Raw genomic sequence first — 19,399 nt, 5'->3', positions numbered from 1 at the left:
TTTTTTTTTTTTTTTTTTTTTTTTTTTTTTTTTTTTATTATTATTTCATCTTTATTCCGTACCAGATGCCGAAACCGAGATTTTGCGACAATTATCCCGCATCAGCCGGCCAAGTACCGGGAGCGGCACAACGAAGTATTTTTGGACTTTGAGGCGTTCTTGCTGAGCACAATGAAAGAACGGTCGACGTTATGGATTCACTCGCAGATAAAAGCGTGCATGGACGCCAACGACTGTCAACCGGTGAGTTACCTATAACCAAACCCGTGGTGGTTACCGTTGTTTTACCGTGGACCTGATTGGTGTTGTAAATTCTGATCACTACACGTACCGTGTTTAACGTTTATCGACGAAGACAGCGGATTTTTTAAAAGTCGATTTCAGTAACACCAATGTTGGTCGGTTGGGTATGTATAGGAACAGAGGAATAGATATTTTCTGGAATGAACGCAAAGAACTTGAGCCAGCCTCTTATAATATTGCGCGACCTCACAAACAATTTATTGATCTTTTTTTTGTGCTTGTTACTGTTATTATTAGAGCTCGGATATAAATGCCATAATAATATAAAAAAAATGCATTCATGCCCTAAAAATATTAATAAAATGCCCTTTCAAAAAATGTTTTATTAATATTAAGTTTTATTAATATTTATTAATATAAAATAAATAAAATAAAATAAACTGTTCAACTTCTATTTCATATTGTGATACCACAAAATAAAGCATTATACAATCGACTATCAAGAAATCGTAGTAGTTATTGATGTTTTAGAGTTGAAAGAAACATTTACATACATAACATTACAAATCGTTCCATATTGTCATGTTATTATTGTTAATTATAATACGAATAATATTCATATATGAAATATCAATCAGCCGTTTCGCGTGTTCAAGATAAAAAAAAAAATTTCCTACGTAGATTTTGTAAAAATCTTAGAAAAATATGAGGGGGGAGTTACAACCTCCAAACCTCACTCCTAGTTGCGCCACTGTATGCAGTACATATTTAATGTATGTAGCACGAGGTAAACCATCTGGGGCGCAGGTTGGGCCACACGATTCGCCATCACCGTGATTCTGAGGAACCGGCGGTATTGCGTCGTCGGCGTTTTACCTCGTCGAAAAAGAAAAAACACTTTTCAACCGATCATCTTGTTTTATTTTTTTTCAATATTAATTTTTCCCCAGCTATTATTTTCTACACACATCACATGGTATCCAGCCGCCAAAATAGTTAAACAATAACCACGAATGTAAAAATCGCAAATTAATAATGGCAAAAATAAAAACAGTGTATTTTAAAAAAAGAGCAAAAATATACAATTAGGCATTTAGTGAAAAATTACATGCTATACCATTTACAAATTTATTATTATCATTAGTATTATAATTTGTAATTAACAAATTAAGTCTTTTAGTACAATCCTTGAACTTTTATCTATGGTTGTTCTTTAGATTTTTTAATGTTCTCGTTTTAATTCTTCTAAATTTCGAAATTTCTCTATTACATCATTACATTTCCATATAGTACGGTGGCTTTCTCTAAAGAATATTTATTATATTATTAAAAATACTAATTATCAATCAAATAAGTAAGTTTTATAAAATTTGAAACATATTCAAGTACTATATTAAAATGTATAGTATTCAAAATAGAAAACTGCAGTTTCACTATTATGCATGATCGTTATCATCAATTCGCAATTTTCATATTTGCGGTTGATTATTTCGCTATTTTGGCCTAGACCACGCCGTGCGGCTACGATTTACATTCTCGGACCCGTTGAAATTATTCCAGTCGGAATCCCCGACACAGGACACCACCGCCGCCGCCGAATTCCTGAAGCCGTCCCTGGCGTATTGAACGTGGTCAGCGGATTTCCCGTGAAAACCGTCGTTTCGCGTACCGGAAACGCAGTCGTCGGCGCGCACACATATCTCTCACGAAGCAAACGGTTAGGTGCGCGTAAACGTACCGTTACAACAGTAATGACGGTATTGCATTCCTCTCGTTCGAGTACATCACGCGTGCACAAGGAGATTCGCGATTTCACGCGCAACGTTCCGTCAACTACGCAGAGTAGTAGACTAAATCGCCTCGTCACTCGAAACGAGAAAAAAATCCTGTTCCGGTATCTTCTTAGACGTAGCGTAAGCATTTGATACCGTACGGTATGACGGGTTACTATTAGAATTCAGAAATGTTTTTCCGGCTCCATATTACTTCTCAAATCCTATCTAAACGACGGAAGTTTGAAGTGAAACAACACTATCCGGTTCACGATTAATCTCAGACGGTGTCCCGCAACGAAGCGACACCGCTCTTTTTCTATTTATACTATTTACAGCAGATATCCCTAGTTCTAACTCCACTCTTATCGGGACCTATGCCGACAAAACCGCAGTACTCTTCCAGTCATCATCTGTATGTATGGTTTAATGCTGATTGGAGAGTATGAGTGAATCATAAATTTAAATTTAGAAAAGGGAGCCAGAACTGAGGATAAAGGAAATTCTAGAGAATATGATACGAGGGTCCTTCAGATTATGGGCTAAACACAAGGCTGACAACCTTGTATAAGAAAAAACTTATTGTTATGTTACCATCACAATATATGCCTCGGCCATAATGAAACGGTTATAATTTTGGACACGGAAATCAGAAGGTTGATTTTAAGGTTGCGACTTGGAATTTAGTTAGACTGTACAGGAGAAAGTTAAGGGACAGCATTACATGATATAAGATGGAAAGAAATAGAATAAATAAGAGTAAAATATTATGAAATATAGGGATCAGTTCGTGACACAAGGATCAATTGGTGAAGAAGAAAGTTCAATAAGGAACTTTAGGAAAAACTGGGCCTAGTACCAATCACTACCTACATAAATGGATAATTATTATAGTGGTTTAGTCATATCATGACAAAAAGCGAAGAATAAACCACCAGAGCAGTTATAAAATGGAAACCGGAAAGAAAGAGACTTCGAGACAGACCGAAGAAGAGATAGTCAGGCGTAGTAGAAGAGGATTTTAAAAGTGTGTCAGTTCAAAAATGGAAGGAAATTATTCAAGATCGATAGAGATGGAGGGACATAGTGATGGTGGCAAATACTCTAACAGATTTGTAAATGCCAATGAAGCAGAAGAAGATGATAGGAGGGGATTAAGAGTCGATAAAAAGATTTTTATTGATTGTATGGTAACAGAGGTACTGTTGATAAGTGAATAACGATTATCTACAGAGAGGTAAGGGGATGAGAGTAAGAGAGGAGATAGTAAAAATTGCACTGGGTTACTTCAAGTACTATTATGTTTTATCTTTCTACAATTTCTAAAAAAGAAACATTAAAAATTATGGGGTCAATAAATATAAAAGTTAAAATGACAAAATGTTCAAAAATTAAATATGTCATATAAAATAGCTTTCTTCAAAAACAATTAGAAAATTTTTTAAAATTTGTTTTTACCTATAGTATAAAAATTCGATTGGGAAATAAATATTTGTAACCCTTATCCTTGTGTTTGACTGTCTTCATCGACCCAGAAGATATTGTATTGAATAAATTGTCTTCGTGGGACACCGTGTGAATCGGAGAACTTAATATGTTTATACGATGAAATCGCCGCGTTTATTACACTTTGGCTTTATTTCTCGTATTGTTTCTGAGCATAATCAATAAAAACATTGATGCCGATGACAGTCATGAACCGTTACGTTTACCAGAAAAAAATGGTTTTATCGCCATAATATTATTGTTACTTTTTAATAATATATATTTTGTTTTCATTTCGCACGCGTAAAAACCGTATATAATTCAATTCGTGGTCGACTTTTAGGAATACTGCTTGGATCTGTTCGAACCGTCCGGGCACGGGCGTCGGCGCAAGAGGCACGTGAACACCAACAGCACGGCGCTGCTATCGACCGTGGCCGCGGACGCAGCGGACAAGTCGTTGAACGCGACGAACTTCGCGAAGTTCAAGGAGAACATCGAGTACACGGTGATCATGCCCGAGGACATATACCACGGTAGTCCGGTGACGTCGGAGAACAACTGCGGCACGTTCCTGGCGCTGTCCGGCATCCTCGGGTGTCTGCTGTTCGTGGCCGCCATGATCCTGTGCTACCTGACGTCCCGGCTGCAGGCGGCCATCGGGTCCAAGTACAGGACGCAACAGGACTCGTTCGGCGGTCGGCTGAACTGCGGCGGCCAGTCGTCCAAGTTCCCCGTATCGTTCACCGGTTCCTCGGCATACACGGGGCGGTTACATTGATCATTGCCGTCATCAACGTCATCATCATCATCATCACCATCATCATCATCATAATCGTTCCGAGTGTGCTCGTGCGATCGAAGCTATTATTATAATTTTTTTTTTTTTTTTTCATTGTAAATAGTCCCTCCCCCCATTACCGACACAGTATCATAGACGCTTGATTCACGATTCAATCCGATCATCTTAACAAAAACACACGTCCGTCCAACGCCCAACGTCGCTCCCTATACGGATACCGCGGTGAATATATTATTTCGCGTTACGCACATCGTTGTTAGGTGTACGCGTGCGCGTCCATTCGCGGGACGAATCTCACCCGACAACGATCCCCGGGTCCTTGGGGTCTTATCGGTTATCATTATTTTCTATTTGGATTGTAAAATCGGTTTTGAATTTTTTTTATTTAACACGCGCTTTCAGCTCACCACCGGACTTCCATTCCCGTTCGAAGTTACCGCGAGAAAAAAATAATCACGCAACGCAAACATAATGTTCGACGGTCCTCTATGTACATGCTTCATACAGCACATCGCAACCGTATTACTGTTATACAACGTGTCGAATTGAATCGTGATTTAAACGATACTATTGCGCTATCGTTGTCATCCCTCGTGGTTTTATAATATTTTACAACGTCGTGTACCTATATAAATATATTATTATTATTATACTGTTTAATTTTAGAACACTATTGTTTAGTCGCGGCCAGTTCGCCCAGTCACAATGGTCTATCGTAATGCTATTTTATCTTGTTAAACGGATACACGATGTATAATAAATTATTAAACGTTTCCATCGAATGTGTAATGATCATTTTCCGAGTCATTGTTCGACGCCTGTCGATCGTCTCTTGTACATCGAATCACAAAATATCAGTGCATTGACAGTATTTCAAACCAGTAAGGGGTAATACTATTAATATTGTTATTATTGTATCGATCCCGTGTTCATGATACATTTTTTTTATTTATTTATTTTTTTTTATTCAAACATAATATTTACTTACCTGTATACATACACATATACATATTTGTATTTTTATACGATTTTATACAAATATTAAGTCCCTATGTTATTTTTTAAGAATTTTTTTTTTAAATCATAATAATTATCATATTTACACGTGTACGTTTTAAATATATGTTTTAATAATTGAATAGTTTTAACTTAGTGAACAATTTTAATAATATTCATGTGTACATGTATATGTAATTACTATTAGAATAAATAAACGTACTATAGTATTGTCGTTTTTGATTTAACGTATTTTTGTAATTTATCTGTTTCATTCCAAACTGTAATTCTAAATAGTGAATTTTATATTACATTCCGTCGGTTTAATAATAGTATATTATTTATTGTTGAAAAAAAGAACGATCCATTCAAAAAAATAACTGATTGCCGATTAACGACATATTATTTTTATATCTACCATTTATCCACTATGGTTCAAAAATTATTTCGGTCAAAGTATTCTAAAGCTTAAAATTACTCGAGCGCTGATGTAATAAACTGAAGTTATAATATTTTAAGAAAAGTGTATAAGGTGTAAAATATGATAAAAAGAACAAAAAAAAAAAAAAAAAAAATAAAAACGCGTGATTCAAAAAATTATAATTAGACTTTATCATATAAAATGTTTTCGATGTAATGTAGTGATTTATTGTTGACGTTCATTATATAAACATAATGATGATGATAATAACAATAAGACGTAGTACATTAAGAGATCAGTGTAGATATATATATATATATATATTTATATTATTATATTTCAACGCTGTTATCCTTTATTTCATTGTACAGATAATCACGAAAAATGTATTACATCAAAACATTGAAATACATATTATATTAACGTTAGTAAATAATATACATAGGTATTGTATTTTATATTATTAACCGTACGCGGTAACAAAAACAAATTAAAACTTGAAACAACATATTATTCTAAATGTATGTATATAATATGTTATATCGTAATAATTATGTTATTTTGTATATAACATCGAAATTATGTTTTATGCATGAATGTTTAGTAGCTGTATTAAGGTAATATTAAAATTGGTCGTTGTACATTTAAAATTAGTAAATACAGCATTTTTAGTAATGATGATGATGATAGTAATGATAATAATAATAAGAATAAATTACAATTTTACACTGTTGAATATAATTACCATATAGTATAGTTATACAATAATAATAATAATAATAATAATAATAATAATAATAATAATAATATTAATATCAATATAGAGTTCTTCGTGTAGAAATTAAAATGTATTCTTTTACATATAATTTTCTGTGGTTTGAATTATACAGTACTAAAAGTATATAATATTTCTATATTATATTATTATACAAATTAGAAAAATGAACCCGAATATATATATATATATATATATGTATTTTGTAAGTTCAGGGGTGGCTAAAATATGAACTAAGCATTATACTATTTATATCATATTAATAGTATTTAAAATAACATAACAATACTACGGTGGTCGAGTTAACAATATTATCATTGCTGTGTACCTCTTCGACACACGAACAATATAATGAAGAAACCACTTGATATAGATTGTCTTTTTAGTAATCATAAAAAAAAAAAATGTCTAAAATATCGTAATAAACATTATATTTATGTATATAACATTATATTTTTGTGTGCACGCGTGGCTTGTGAAATAAAGAATAAATTATTATTTCCGAAGAGCATACAATAGTGGTTTGCAGTGTATTGCATAGCGGAATGGGAGGTCGTATGTAATATTACAAAACGTGTGGGTATATAAAATATGGTATAGATAGTCAGGGCCGGCGTTAGGGGTGGCTGACCTGGGCCTACGTCCAGAACGCTCGTCGAAAGGGGGACGTATCGATGGCATAATGTTCAAACTGAAAGAAAATGATAGGAATGTAATTCTAATATTCTGTCCGTTCTATTGACAATTTTTTATTACGATGGGTATATAATAATTTAGTCCGTAGATAATAAATTATTTGCTATTGTCAGTCGCCGTTCGCAATCGCTATTTTTTTATAATTCAGATATTAATAGAATCGGATAACGATTTTAAAATAAAACTTCTAGTATAATTACACGGGGATGGGCGCATATTTTTATATTCACCCAGGACGCCAGTGACTCTACTGCCGGCACTGTAGATAGGTACGAATCGTATTTTATATGTGATTGTAACGACCTGTGATATTTACATATAATATATTCTTACGCTATTATATTTATATAAGAATAAAAATTAAGAATGTACAATTTTATATAATTAATATTAGTGTGTATATTCTAATATTATTATACTGTAAAATAATCTAGTGAACGAAATCAACATTAATTCGTGAAATTATCGGGGATTCCATTAAATTTTGATCACGTCCGTTGTACCAGTCGTAAATTATTTATTTTTTTGTAATAGTATTTAAAAATAGTATTTTTTTTATTTTGTTTCGAGTAAAATGTTTGTTTAAATTTTCTTCTCGTCGGATTTCGGCATCGACTTCGAACGCCCACCGCCGGTTGTACGCAGTCGCACGCTTGTCGACGATGTCGACGGTCAAGGCTCAGACGAGTCGCTGAGACCGGAGACGCAACACCCTGTAAGCGCCGTCACGGTATGACATTGCAGGTTTCAAGAGTTGGTGGTGCGGACCCTTTGTTTCTTCACGAAGTCCTGAGCCACCTTGTCCTCGTGCCTGGCCTCCAGTGTCTGCAGTATCGGATGACCTGTGCGTATGACGGGCAAGTAAAGCAACAACAACGTGACGCGTTAGTCGTGAGTTAGTAAACCTGGTGACACACACTTAACACTCCGTGGGTCGGAGCAGAAGAAAAGGTCAGCGTAGCATTTTAACGAGATTCGAGTCGCAGGGCGCCACCGCAATGGCCTTTTGATTTTACGCGAAAAGTATTAATTCTAAACCGTCGCATGCCGACCGCGTGATATTATCATAACGGTTGTAAAACAACCAAGAGTGGATCACGGACAATTTAACCGGTACGAGATTTCGAAACTTCATGTTTAATCAAGTTTATATTTTAACTACGCATTCGAATTTGATATATATATATATATACATAAAAAAAGTTCAGCTAGGTCATTTATTTTTGACCTTATACGTAGAAATAATACGCCGCGTAAAAACGAGTGCGTGGGTGATTCTGGTCGAATGCCCGTAACGGTACGGTGGTCGCGTTTGGAAGATTGTCAATATATACGGAAACGTTTTTTTGCTGTGGGGTTTTTTTTTTACTGCCCATAAAATACATAATAAACGTACAAAAGACAAACCTCGGCCAATTCTCGGGAACACACGGCATGGTTTTCAAATAACCGGAGTACAACACGACTACGGTTGCACACTGTCAAGAGTCGCGCGTACGAAAAGAAATTCTTTGGGTCCAGAAGACGTAACAGATTTGATGGAATAGGAAAACAAAAATTAATTCCCCGATATTCGGCTTTATGTGTTTTGTTAGTGTTTATCGGTAAGCTATCATTTGTTCGGCGAACGTAATGGAAAACAGCACTAGCCAAAATTAAACCGTGCGCAGTCGTAGTAACCGAAGACCAAGCACCTTAAAGTGAAAACCGATACCGTTGTTAAGTTGTCGCATTGTACTAAACGTTTGTCCGTGCACGGAGAGCCGCGGACGTACAGAGTATGTTCGCGATAAAGATGTACGGAAAAAATTGTTGCGGTTGCGGTCATCACGACCGTAGGAATGCTGACACCTAACAACTTGGTTCGGAAGTTGATTTGAACAATAATCGTAGAACATTCGATGGATTCGAGATCATTGTCGATTGTCGACGGATTTTCCGCTCGTATTTTTTATTTTTTTTTTTTTTTTAGCGCGCCACGCGGTACTTCATAACAATGGGTATTGCGACTACTATTGGCTATTATTATATCGCACGAAAATTGCGTAAACATTGTATCGCTGAGCACGTGGTTAATGTTTTGATCAACATCTCAGCACGGCGAAACGCGTAACGGAGTCTTAGTAGCATTATCGCAGACATGGAATGGCTCAAGCAGTGACTGCTATTGATTTTTCTATCAGCGAGGAGTGCTAATAACACTGATTGAAATCGGACGTTTTTTAAAACAAACGCGTTACGGGTAATTGATTAAGTTAACCTATTGTAAACGGATAAGCGCCACTCCAGCTGATGAGCGATACGATTATCGTCAGGGTGAACAACGAACGTTAAACGATTTCAATCGGTTGCAATGTTTTAGCGACAGTCGAACGATATTATGAACCAGTGGTGTGTGTTTTTATTCGTACCCCATTTCGGGTTGATTTCGAAATTGCGTTTTGGTCTAGGCGATTCGGTCAGTGCAACACAAACCTAATGTGTAATACGAGATGTTTCAACTAAAGATCCACGAATGTATTAGTAGTTGAATTTTAGATACTCGCGTTTAAATTTCTTTAATTATGATGGTTACAAAATTCGCGAGAATCTTTGATTAGTTCTACTAATCATAATGTTTCTCGTGATAATAATTTGGAAAAATAAATATTTGTTTTAAATAGATGAGCGAAATAAATTTAAACAAAAAACTTTGTTTTACACAATAGGGGTCCGTGAATATTTGTTTATATCTAATAAGATTCTGGATCAAGATATGGTTAAGAACTCACGTTTCGTTACCGTAAATTTCGCGATCGAACCATTTCCGTTGGAGATTAAAAAGGGATCGTTGGCAACCGTTGTTTTTATTTCACCCGCTCGCGTAGGGTAGTGATTTTGATGCGGGGTATTATTTTTTCTTTTTTCTACCCACCTTTGTTCTGTTGGTGCATGAGAATCAGATCTACTCGGTCGATGTTGTTGATGTCGTGCGGCAACGGCGTGAGGACGCCCGGTATGGAGTTGAGCGAAAGAAACGCCTCGCCGGCGAAATCGTTGGACGTTATCACGTCGTGGTCCATGACGGTGAACAGTATCATGGCGGACTCGTGACGGCACTGGTCCATCGAAACGGCGCTGTAACAAAAAAAGGGGGAACGGGACAAGCGAGACGCGTTTAGAGGGATGCACTTCCGACAGTTGTCCGCGGCTGTGTACGGGCGGTAAAGGTACTTACAATTCGAAACACTCGTCGAACAACGGGTTCAGGGTTTTCTTCTTCACGTCGGTATACTGCTCCGCGCTGTACGGGAACATGGACTTGGGCAGCAGCTCGACGATGACGAACGGATCGCTGAAACCTGCATCGCGAAAACGTAACACGGTCAACACCGGTGGCGGCGAAAAGTTTTATTTTTGAATTTTTTTTTTTATTCGAATCACCGACGTCGAAGGTTCACCCGTCCACCCACCCACCCACCAAAATCGCTACTCGACCCTAGAGACCAGCGGTTCTCAAACTGTGCTCCGCGAGTCCAAGGGTTAGGCTAGAGTTGTACATTTAAATATTATTAGATTTTATTGTTATCGAGGAAAAACACTGGATTACCTGAACTGCGACGAGTTATACATTTTAGTGACACCTATTTAATTTTAAACTTTATGTCTTAATTGTATTTTAGACTTATGATACAATTTGGTTATTCTAAATTGGTTACTTGGCTGGTATTTTCACAAAATTAAATGAAGTAAATGTATCGATACAACGTAAAATTACCATATATTTCATAGCAAATGACAAAATTCGAACTTCTAAAAAAAAATTAAATTTTAAACTGTTTGTTTTTCTCAATATGAAATATTGATAATTATTTTTGTGTCAAATATTAATTTCTGATTTTCGGGGCTCCGTGAACATAAAAGTTTGAGAACCACTGACCTAGACGATTTTAAACGGCCACGCCGTAGTATAATACGTACAATTCCGTTAATGATCGTGTTTACCGGACGCGTGTAGCACAGTCGCATTACCGCAGATCGCGGACAGAGTACTTTTACAGAAGATACAGATCGACGATTAATATCTTGGCTTTTTTTTTATAAATACCATCCATTTCCGATAGTTCAAGTAATTCGAATACAACCATTTCGCGTCACCACTAGTCGACATAAACGTCGAGTGTGCTCAGAATGTACGGTCGACGAGGTAGTGTCAGATTTTAGTAGCACTACATTGCTATGCGAACGCAGACGCACAAGTGTTTATTGGTTGAGTGTTTTTTTTTCTACCCGTCCGCTATCCGACCTATTGGTATTATAATAATACACGCAATGTTGTTCATCAAATAACAAATTTATCAAATCATGCGTTTGCGTCATTTTCAATGATCGGATTGTAGGATAAAAAATAATGAAAAAAAAATCAACGTTACGCTGTGTTTTTACTTGGAACTTACGCTGGGTAATAACGTAACGTTAAAATAAATACCGATTCTCTCGATTGGTGATTTTTGAAGAACGTTTAAATCGTCGAAATATTTCACCGAAAATTTTACTGAAAAACTGTACATTCGATTCGAGCACACCTTACGAATACAAATACACGCATAGTCGGTATGCGATTGTTGAATTTCATGTCCGTTTTAACGATTGCTTTTCAGCGGCTAACCCTACGAATTTCTCGGGAACACATTTGTCGGTTATTTATTATTATACTACACTGTTTCGCCGGTATAAAGCGGCCAGTTTACCGTTCGGATCCAGCGGTATGACGTTTTGGGCTTTCAGCACCTCTACGCACAGGGAATCGTGTTGGTAATACGCCCGCACCGAGAGCACGCCGTACGTGATCTCCTTGGTCCGCTGTTGTTCCATCAGCCGGTCCTCGTAGTATAGCTCGATCAGCGTGTCCGTGTCGGTCTTGTGAAGCTTGAGCCTTTGCTTCACAGCTCTGTACACGTCTGCGAACACGGTAACAGCGTTTAGTACGAATAAACAGTACACGGATAATTTGTGACGTGTAACCAACGTCACCGCCACTCACTTCCGGTCAACACTTCCGGCGGCAACCCATTGCCCTCGGCGTGGAAGAACTCCACCAACAGTTCCAGAGCCTCGTACAGCCGCTCGTAGAACCCGGACATCTTCGTGTCGCCGCTGCCACCATCCATTTGATGTCCCAGCTCGTACACGGTCACCTCCCACACGCCGTTCAACACCTTGTGGAAGTTTTTCGGCAACAGGTTCGTGTTGAGCGTGATCAGATGACTGTCCAGGTACTCCTGGAGCGGTACGATGGCGTCGGTCGTGGGCAGTGTATCCGGCGACCACGCCAAGTGGAAGATACACTTCTTCAGCGGCGCTTGCATCTGTACATCGGGACAGAACAGAAGTTTTTAACACGAGCTACGATAAAATTGGATTCAACGGGTTCAACGAGGATTTAAAAAAAAAAAAATCATTATCTCGTATCGAACGGGGTGAGGCTAACGATGGCTTTTTAAACTGGAAAACGTTCGTGAAACGAGCACGTTTTTTATTAAAGGTGTAGCGGGCGGAAGAGAGATTCTAGGATTTCTACTGTACGATGAAAACGAAAGATGTCCCACCCTAATGGCGATCCGGCCGACGATCATCATCGAGTACGTGTCGTATTGGTTGAACACGGGATCCAGTAACGACGTGACATCAGCCCGGCACTGGTCAGCCGTAGCCTCACCAGTGGCTTCCACCGCGGACACGACGGTTTCCAAGTGTAAATCGTCGGGCATCGAGGCCACGGTTCGCCAAACGTATTCTAAGTCGTTCAGCGCTGCGCAAACCTACGCGTAGAGAAAAAAAAAATTAGTAAAAGTACAACATTTGAGTAGAAAATGTATTGTTTTGCTGGTAAACAATTCATAGTACTTCGTAATCAATCATACTATCGATCTGACGTGTGTTAAAAACTGTTAGATATTTGAGTATAAATGGTAATATATATCAGGTGTGCAACGAAATGTGTTCAAATATCCGAATATTTTTACGAATATCAATTTAACCGTATTAGTTGTTTTGTTGCCTAAAAATATTAATTTTATAATATTATTTTATTTATTTTTTGTATTTGAAATATAAACTGGATACTCGTATTAACATTATGTTGTATATAAACTATAAAAATAATTTTAACTATTAAAATTAACTTGATTAAATCCAAGTCCAACAAAGTCTATATAGTTATGTACTTATACGCTGTTCGTTTCTGTTACAACATTTGGTTTAACGAAATGATAAAAAAATTATTATGAACTAATAAAGTAGCAGTAACCATATTCAAACATAGAGGCTGATCCGTTCTCCTTCGCTTTGAACTGTTATTCGAAAAAAAAAGGTACGTGTATCTCATCCAGTATCAACCCCTGTATAACCTTCCTTCCTCCTTTCTTAATTTTCTTTTCATATAAATCCTTATAATTATGTTATGAATATTTTTCCTATTGCTCGTGCGGAACAACACGCGTTTGTCTCGTCCTACATAATATTATGATCAACATATTACTTCGTCGGATGCTTTGAATGGTGACACATCTTCGTAAAACCCGGAATCCTTTAATCTCTGGTGGACCAATTGAGCGTAAAACAAGACCGCTTCACACATAGCCTGTAAAACGTAAGTGTTAATTTTTTTTTTTTTATATATATAATTTTTCCTAAATGTAAAAACGTATTTGAACGAAACGGCTTACGTCTAAAAGTTTCAGTACGAAGTTGTAAGATTGTATTAGATCCGGCCAGGCGAGATGTTTCCAGAACTCTTTCATCTGTACAAACACAAAAGGGATAAGACGACGTTTAAAAGGTGCATCAGTGTCTTATATCAGTTCGACCACTTGGGTTATCGTTACACTGTTGTCTATGGTTTCTACGGTTATTGTCGTTTTACAACATTATACTCACGTGACACAGCGCGGTGGCCACATCGTTGCTGGACGTCGAGTGTTTGACGGTCATCTCGCCGTGACAGATCGTACTCAACTCCAAAGCTTTCTTCGCTCGTTGAACGATTTTCAACTTGGCCAGATCCAGCCACTTTTCCAAAGCCGGTTCGAACCAATGGTAGTAGCACTGGGTCGACAAGCCTTTGTAGTCGGATGCGTTAAGGTGTTCGCGGTATCTGTGAACATAGTCGTTGAATTTGAGTGTCAGATACTTGTAATATAGCGCCTCAGTGATTGTAACTATCAGCTATTATGCACTAATATTTCATGCCTCATAAAACGACCCCAAACTGACCTGATAAACTCCTGAACGGCTAGATAGAGTTCAAACAATGATTCTCCGGTTTCCGAGTTGGTCGGAGACAGCGGAGTGTCCATCCCGAAATCAGCTCCTTTCACTTTTTTGCAGATGGGTGCTATTTCTTGGCTCAGATCATTTGACAACTGAAATCATAAGTACGTCTGATTGATGAAACGAATAACAACGAACGTATCAAATACAAAAAAAAAATCAATCTCAATACTACATCATAATATTACTCTATAACAATAATAACATTAATAACGATATATAATTTCACAAACAGCTATGCGCAATATGATAATGTATAATGTTTCCAAACTAAAATCTATGAACAATATATTAAAAAACAAAACCCCTCTCTATATTGTATTGAGTGGTACAAAATGTTCATTGGGTAAAGCATTGAAACACTTATCTAACAAACATAATATACTGGTATATATACATACACACATATATATATATATATATATATATATGTATACATGTATAGCTAAACACATTTATTGGCAACGAATTAAGTAGCGCTGAGAATACTACTGCGAGGGCGCTAATATTCATTTACGGGGTCGTGTCATACTCTGTACCTCCATGATTATGTCCAAATGATTTGAAAATCCCTTTGCCAACTGAGAAAATACAATGTTATTTGTTACTGCTAACTGAATTATCGATTGGCTTAATACAGTCATTAGAACTTTTTTTTTTAGAGAAAAATGTTTACCGTAAACGTGTACTCACCAGTTTTTCGTGTTGTTTGTAGATGGCCGCGTAATAAAACACGCCGTTTATACTGAAAAAAAAAAACTGAATAAAAATATAGAAATCATATTGTTCAACAGATGCTTGTTCAGTTAAACTCAAGTAACGTGTCAACACAACCGAAATGGCTACCGTGTGGTTACCGATGAAACGTCATCGGTTAATTTTGCACTAAACCGATGTGATATTGAACTGGTGTTGAGAGCACACCCACTACTGATTATCCTCGATTCACCACGATAGCAATTAATTATTACTATTACGTGAAAAAAAAAAAAAAATTACTTTTCGAATAATACGTTGTAGTGTTCCACTCCTTTTTGCAAATCGATCAGAACGGCAGTAACCAATCTCACGAACCCTTTGAGTCGGGTTTCTGAATCGTGTTGCCCGGTGGCCGTGAATTTTTTGTTCTCCTCGTACCATTCGTGCGTGCCGACTCTGAGTGCGTTGCCGATCTCGCCGCGAATGTCTTTGTTGAAAGGACAGCATTTTCCGTACGCTTTCGACAGCGACAACCGGCTCAAGCATCTATAACGAATTTGATAAGTAAAACGTGAGATTAACGTGAACCATCATATCCCCGTGGAAGACACTGAGGGCCAACCTAGACCAAGAAGGGCGGAGGGTTATTAAAATTCGAAGGGCGCACGTTTAACTATTATGCCACCTATGGGTAACACAAAACCGGTCCGTGGCCTAAGTTCGACTGTCCGTTATCGAATATAAATGTTCAAAGTTTTCACCTAAGTATGTACTCCAACCGGTTCATCGACACGTGATGATGTGGCGGAAATAGTTTGCGGTACTTTCGGATCAATTGCAATGAATAGTCTAGGAAAACGTTGAAAGAATCAGCCAGCCAATCCTCCTGAAAAGTTATGTTTCTATGTTAGTAACAATAGAATCATTCATTAAAATATCAATAAAACTATCTTGTTTAGCGTTTCATCGAAATATTCGTAGGAACCGTAAGTACGTACAGGTGATCGGATTATTCGTTGCTTTTTAAATTTATTAAAACGTTAAAATTGAACACTCTATTATACACGATATTAATAAGAATGTATTATCAAATTGCTATTGAATACTATTTGTTTCATTAGAGCTAACTTATTTGATACAATAATATATATGAAAAGTGATTCACACAACACGTTGCATTTATATTCAAAATCAATTTTCATTGACGCATTTTTTCATTTTGTTTTTACAGTCCGACGATATAGTAGTTTTGTCATAATATAAACATTAAAAAGAATTAAAATTCTGTTAGTTTTATACTTATTTTGAAATAATCTCAGTTTAAAATTCTTATCCAACTGCACTATTACGGAGTTTTATCGAACCAAGAGTTTATTTTTTTAATATTTATGTAGGCATTAAAAGTTTATTTGAGTTTGATAACGCAATAAAAATGTACAGAATATAAAATTTGTTTTACTGTTTTTTTTTAAAACGTTGAACACTAATAAAAACAAACATTTTGCTCAATATTCGACATTGTGTAAGTGGATAAAGTTCATTACGAATTAAAATGTTTTTTTTTTTAAAAAAAAGAAAGTTTTCTTCTTTGTCGTTGTTCAAACGACGTTTGTTTAACCTTGTGGTTTTAATGGACCTACGGTCCGCGACTAGACCAACTCCATTGGGAGCGAAATCCGTACACGGGATGATTCACAACTTAGAGAAGCAAGTGCTACACCTCCTTGCCCTTTCGAATGAAAAATGATATCGTTAAACACCTTTAACGGTCGTTTCGATGGGAAATTCGAAAAAAAATAAGGTTAAAGAAAAAAATGGGGAAAAAAAACAAAAAAACCGCTAACGTTTAACAATAAAACCTGTACGTATGGAGCGAATCGAAGATACGTTATAAGCGTATGCGATTACGGGGGCGCGACACTGCGGTTTTCCACAGCCGAAATGATATTGTAAACACATTTCATATTCGTTCGTCGACTGACCTCTTCGCCGGTCAACGTCTGCTCTCCCCAGGCCGCTTCCAGCTGAGACAGTTGCTTCAACAGGAACTGCGGGTCTATGGACGGTATGTGGCTGTACGCTAGCCACCTTATGACGGCCAACTGAAGCTCGGATACGCCGCTTTGAACCGCGTGCTGGTGCAGTATGCTCGTGGCCTCGTGACATAGCTCGCCGTTCCACAGGCTCTGCAACGATGCAATACGTAATGTGTAACAAACGATTATAGTTTTGATATTGGTTAGTAAATTATTTCGATCCGTTTCGGGCAGAGCGAAAACGAAGCGATACGCGGAAAACGAATTGTACCACATAAACGCTTAGGTACACGATTCGAGCAATTATTATTACATAATATTTGAGAGTGTTTTTATAAATGGAAAAAAAAAGTTTGTCAAATTAGTCATGTAAAAGTTTATTTTCCATGAAAAATTCAATTGGATCTAAGAAAAGAAATGATCGATGGGACAATTGTTGGTTGTGTTTCGCTAAAAATAACAAACTACACTGCTGACATCAAAACCTTATCCGCTAAGAAACAGCATAAAATAATCAAATACATAACAACAAACTTAAGGATATTTAATAAAACGTCATTGGTGAAATCAAAAAAAAAAAAAAAACTATATCTACCTAATAAAGATCAAGTAATGTATTTGTAATTTAATTTTTATTCTTAGTAAATATAATTTCCTTTGGGCATGTGATCGATTTTAAAAACTTCGACTGGAAAATTTTGCACTTGACCCAAGACAGGTTCGCCACCCCTGATGTATAAAGTATCCGGGGTTATAGACCCATTAAATCTCAAACGCTATTAACGTTTATGATACGGTAACGAACCCTCTCATCAAAAATTATTACAATACTTATCTAGGTATAGGTACTCACGGACTTTGTCAGTGACATTTCGTAATCGGCGAATATGGTCAACAGTCTTTCATGGCGACGTACGTCGGTCCAGTTGTCAAAATTGTTTTGCGTGATTGGCTGACCATGGTCCTCGCGGGTGGAAAGCCACAGCTTTAACCGTATGCTACCCTGGATGTTCGATCTCTGCGACCTAGCCTCCAACTGATACCACTTGTCGAGACCGGTGGAAGGCACGTCCTAAAGTTCATAGCCAAGGCACGATAAAAAAATAACGGTTTTGTTCCAGTGTGTTTAGGGTCTTAGGATCTAAGACTTACTTGGATGAGTATGTTTATGCATCCCAAAAAATCGTCCTGGCTACCGGACCTGGCGCTTTGAGCGATCTGTTTGAAAAACCTTCCCAGACCTTTGACGCCTCTCACTTCGTTCAGTTTGCTAACCGCGTCCAATACAGACGATTCGTCGTCGTGGTCCCTACACATTCGGTCGTAGACAAGTTAACGTTAACGATCCGAGTTACACTATATGATAAGGCAATGACGCGTAACGGCGATAATGTACACAACGTTGTTTATAAAAATCCGACTTACAGAGTTCATATTCAGAACATTGATGTTGTTAATCAACGGGATTATGCCCAGGATACTATTTAGGGAGCATAATGAACCTATTAGTTCTAATAGGTCTATACAAAAAAAAAAAAAATGTTCTTTCTTATTGTATAGACTTAGGACTGTCAGTGATCTGTATATTAGAACACTGGTACATGATAAATAAATAAAATGAATGATTAAAATATTAAAAAATTTACATAATTGGTAAAAATCTTAACCATAGAGATTTAACAAATTCAAATTTAATAATTTTTTAATATTATCAAGTATATGGATACTTGTAAGTTACAGTTTTTATTATGGAAACTGTTGGACCGAACTAGTACGTTTTGGTTTTTATAATCGGTCCCGATTAGTTGTTTATCTTTATAATAAATATTATTTGGGACCCAACTAGGATACGCCCATTACTCTGTACCATTTTCACGCCCTCTCCACCCGTGTTAATTAATACACAGTGGCTATTAAGAGGAGGACGGTTACGATGTAATAAAGATCGGTATTACATCGTCGTGGTCATACATTTTCCTCGTTTAAATTTAAAATGTATAGATCGAAAAAAACACGAACGGAGTCGTGTTAGTTCATATGTTACAACATTTTATCGTCTTACCAAATGTCCAGGTGTAAGATGTCACTGGTCACGTCATCGATATCGCTACGGGAAACACAAACAAACATTTAGAATCACGTGCGAACAAGGTGGGCATGTGC

At 36.9% G+C, this 19,399-nt stretch overlaps 2 protein-coding genes across 5 annotated transcripts in view; one reads left to right on the top strand and one right to left on the bottom strand.

The window, feature by feature from the left end:
- LOC112693852 overlaps positions 1-5,265 on the top strand; it is a 33,797-nt gene extending 28,532 nt beyond the window's left edge. The window contains exons 7-8 of the mRNA XM_025569098.1: positions 66-243; positions 3,844-5,265. Coding sequence (XP_025424883.1) covers positions 66-243; positions 3,844-4,281 — 616 coding nt within the window. The 3' untranslated portion in view covers positions 4,282-5,265. The remainder of the gene's footprint in view (positions 1-65; positions 244-3,843) is intronic.
- A 1,298-nt stretch (positions 5,266-6,563) lies between these two features.
- The window catches only part of LOC112693812 (BAI1-associated protein 3), a 219,213-nt gene continuing 206,377 nt past the window's right edge, over positions 6,564-19,399 (bottom strand). For 2 of the 4 annotated variants that reach the window (XM_025569040.1, XM_025569042.1), the window contains 18 exons: positions 19,299-19,343; positions 18,389-18,545; positions 18,090-18,308; positions 17,183-17,386; positions 15,962-16,086; positions 15,501-15,746; positions 15,195-15,246; positions 15,041-15,082; positions 14,445-14,593; positions 14,109-14,325; positions 13,898-13,972; positions 13,711-13,812; positions 12,779-12,991; positions 12,214-12,538; positions 11,921-12,130; positions 10,408-10,531; positions 10,105-10,307; positions 6,564-8,032 (listed from right to left, as the gene is read on the bottom strand). In XM_025569040.1, coding sequence (XP_025424825.1) covers positions 7,938-8,032; positions 10,105-10,307; positions 10,408-10,531; positions 11,921-12,130; positions 12,214-12,538; positions 12,779-12,991; positions 13,711-13,812; positions 13,898-13,972; positions 14,109-14,325; positions 14,445-14,593; positions 15,041-15,082; positions 15,195-15,246; positions 15,501-15,746; positions 15,962-16,086; positions 17,183-17,386; positions 18,090-18,308; positions 18,389-18,545; positions 19,299-19,343 — 2,803 coding nt within the window. In that variant the 3' untranslated portion in view covers positions 6,564-7,937. The remainder of the gene's footprint in view (positions 8,033-10,104; positions 10,308-10,407; positions 10,532-11,920; positions 12,131-12,213; positions 12,539-12,778; positions 12,992-13,710; positions 13,813-13,897; positions 13,973-14,108; positions 14,326-14,444; positions 14,594-15,040; positions 15,083-15,194; positions 15,247-15,500; positions 15,747-15,961; positions 16,087-17,182; positions 17,387-18,089; positions 18,309-18,388; positions 18,546-19,298; positions 19,344-19,399) is intronic. The other 2 variants (XM_025569044.1, XM_025569043.1) reach the window with 2 other exon arrangements.

Source organism: Sipha flava, unplaced genomic scaffold, assembly GCF_003268045.1.
Source record: "Sipha flava isolate LNK unplaced genomic scaffold, YSA_version1 118_pilon_pilon, whole genome shotgun sequence".
Taxonomy (NCBI): Eukaryota; Metazoa; Arthropoda; class Insecta; order Hemiptera; family Aphididae; genus Sipha; species Sipha flava.
Note: the sequence above shows the minus strand (reverse complement) of the source record. Positions and strands in the feature narration are given on the sequence as shown.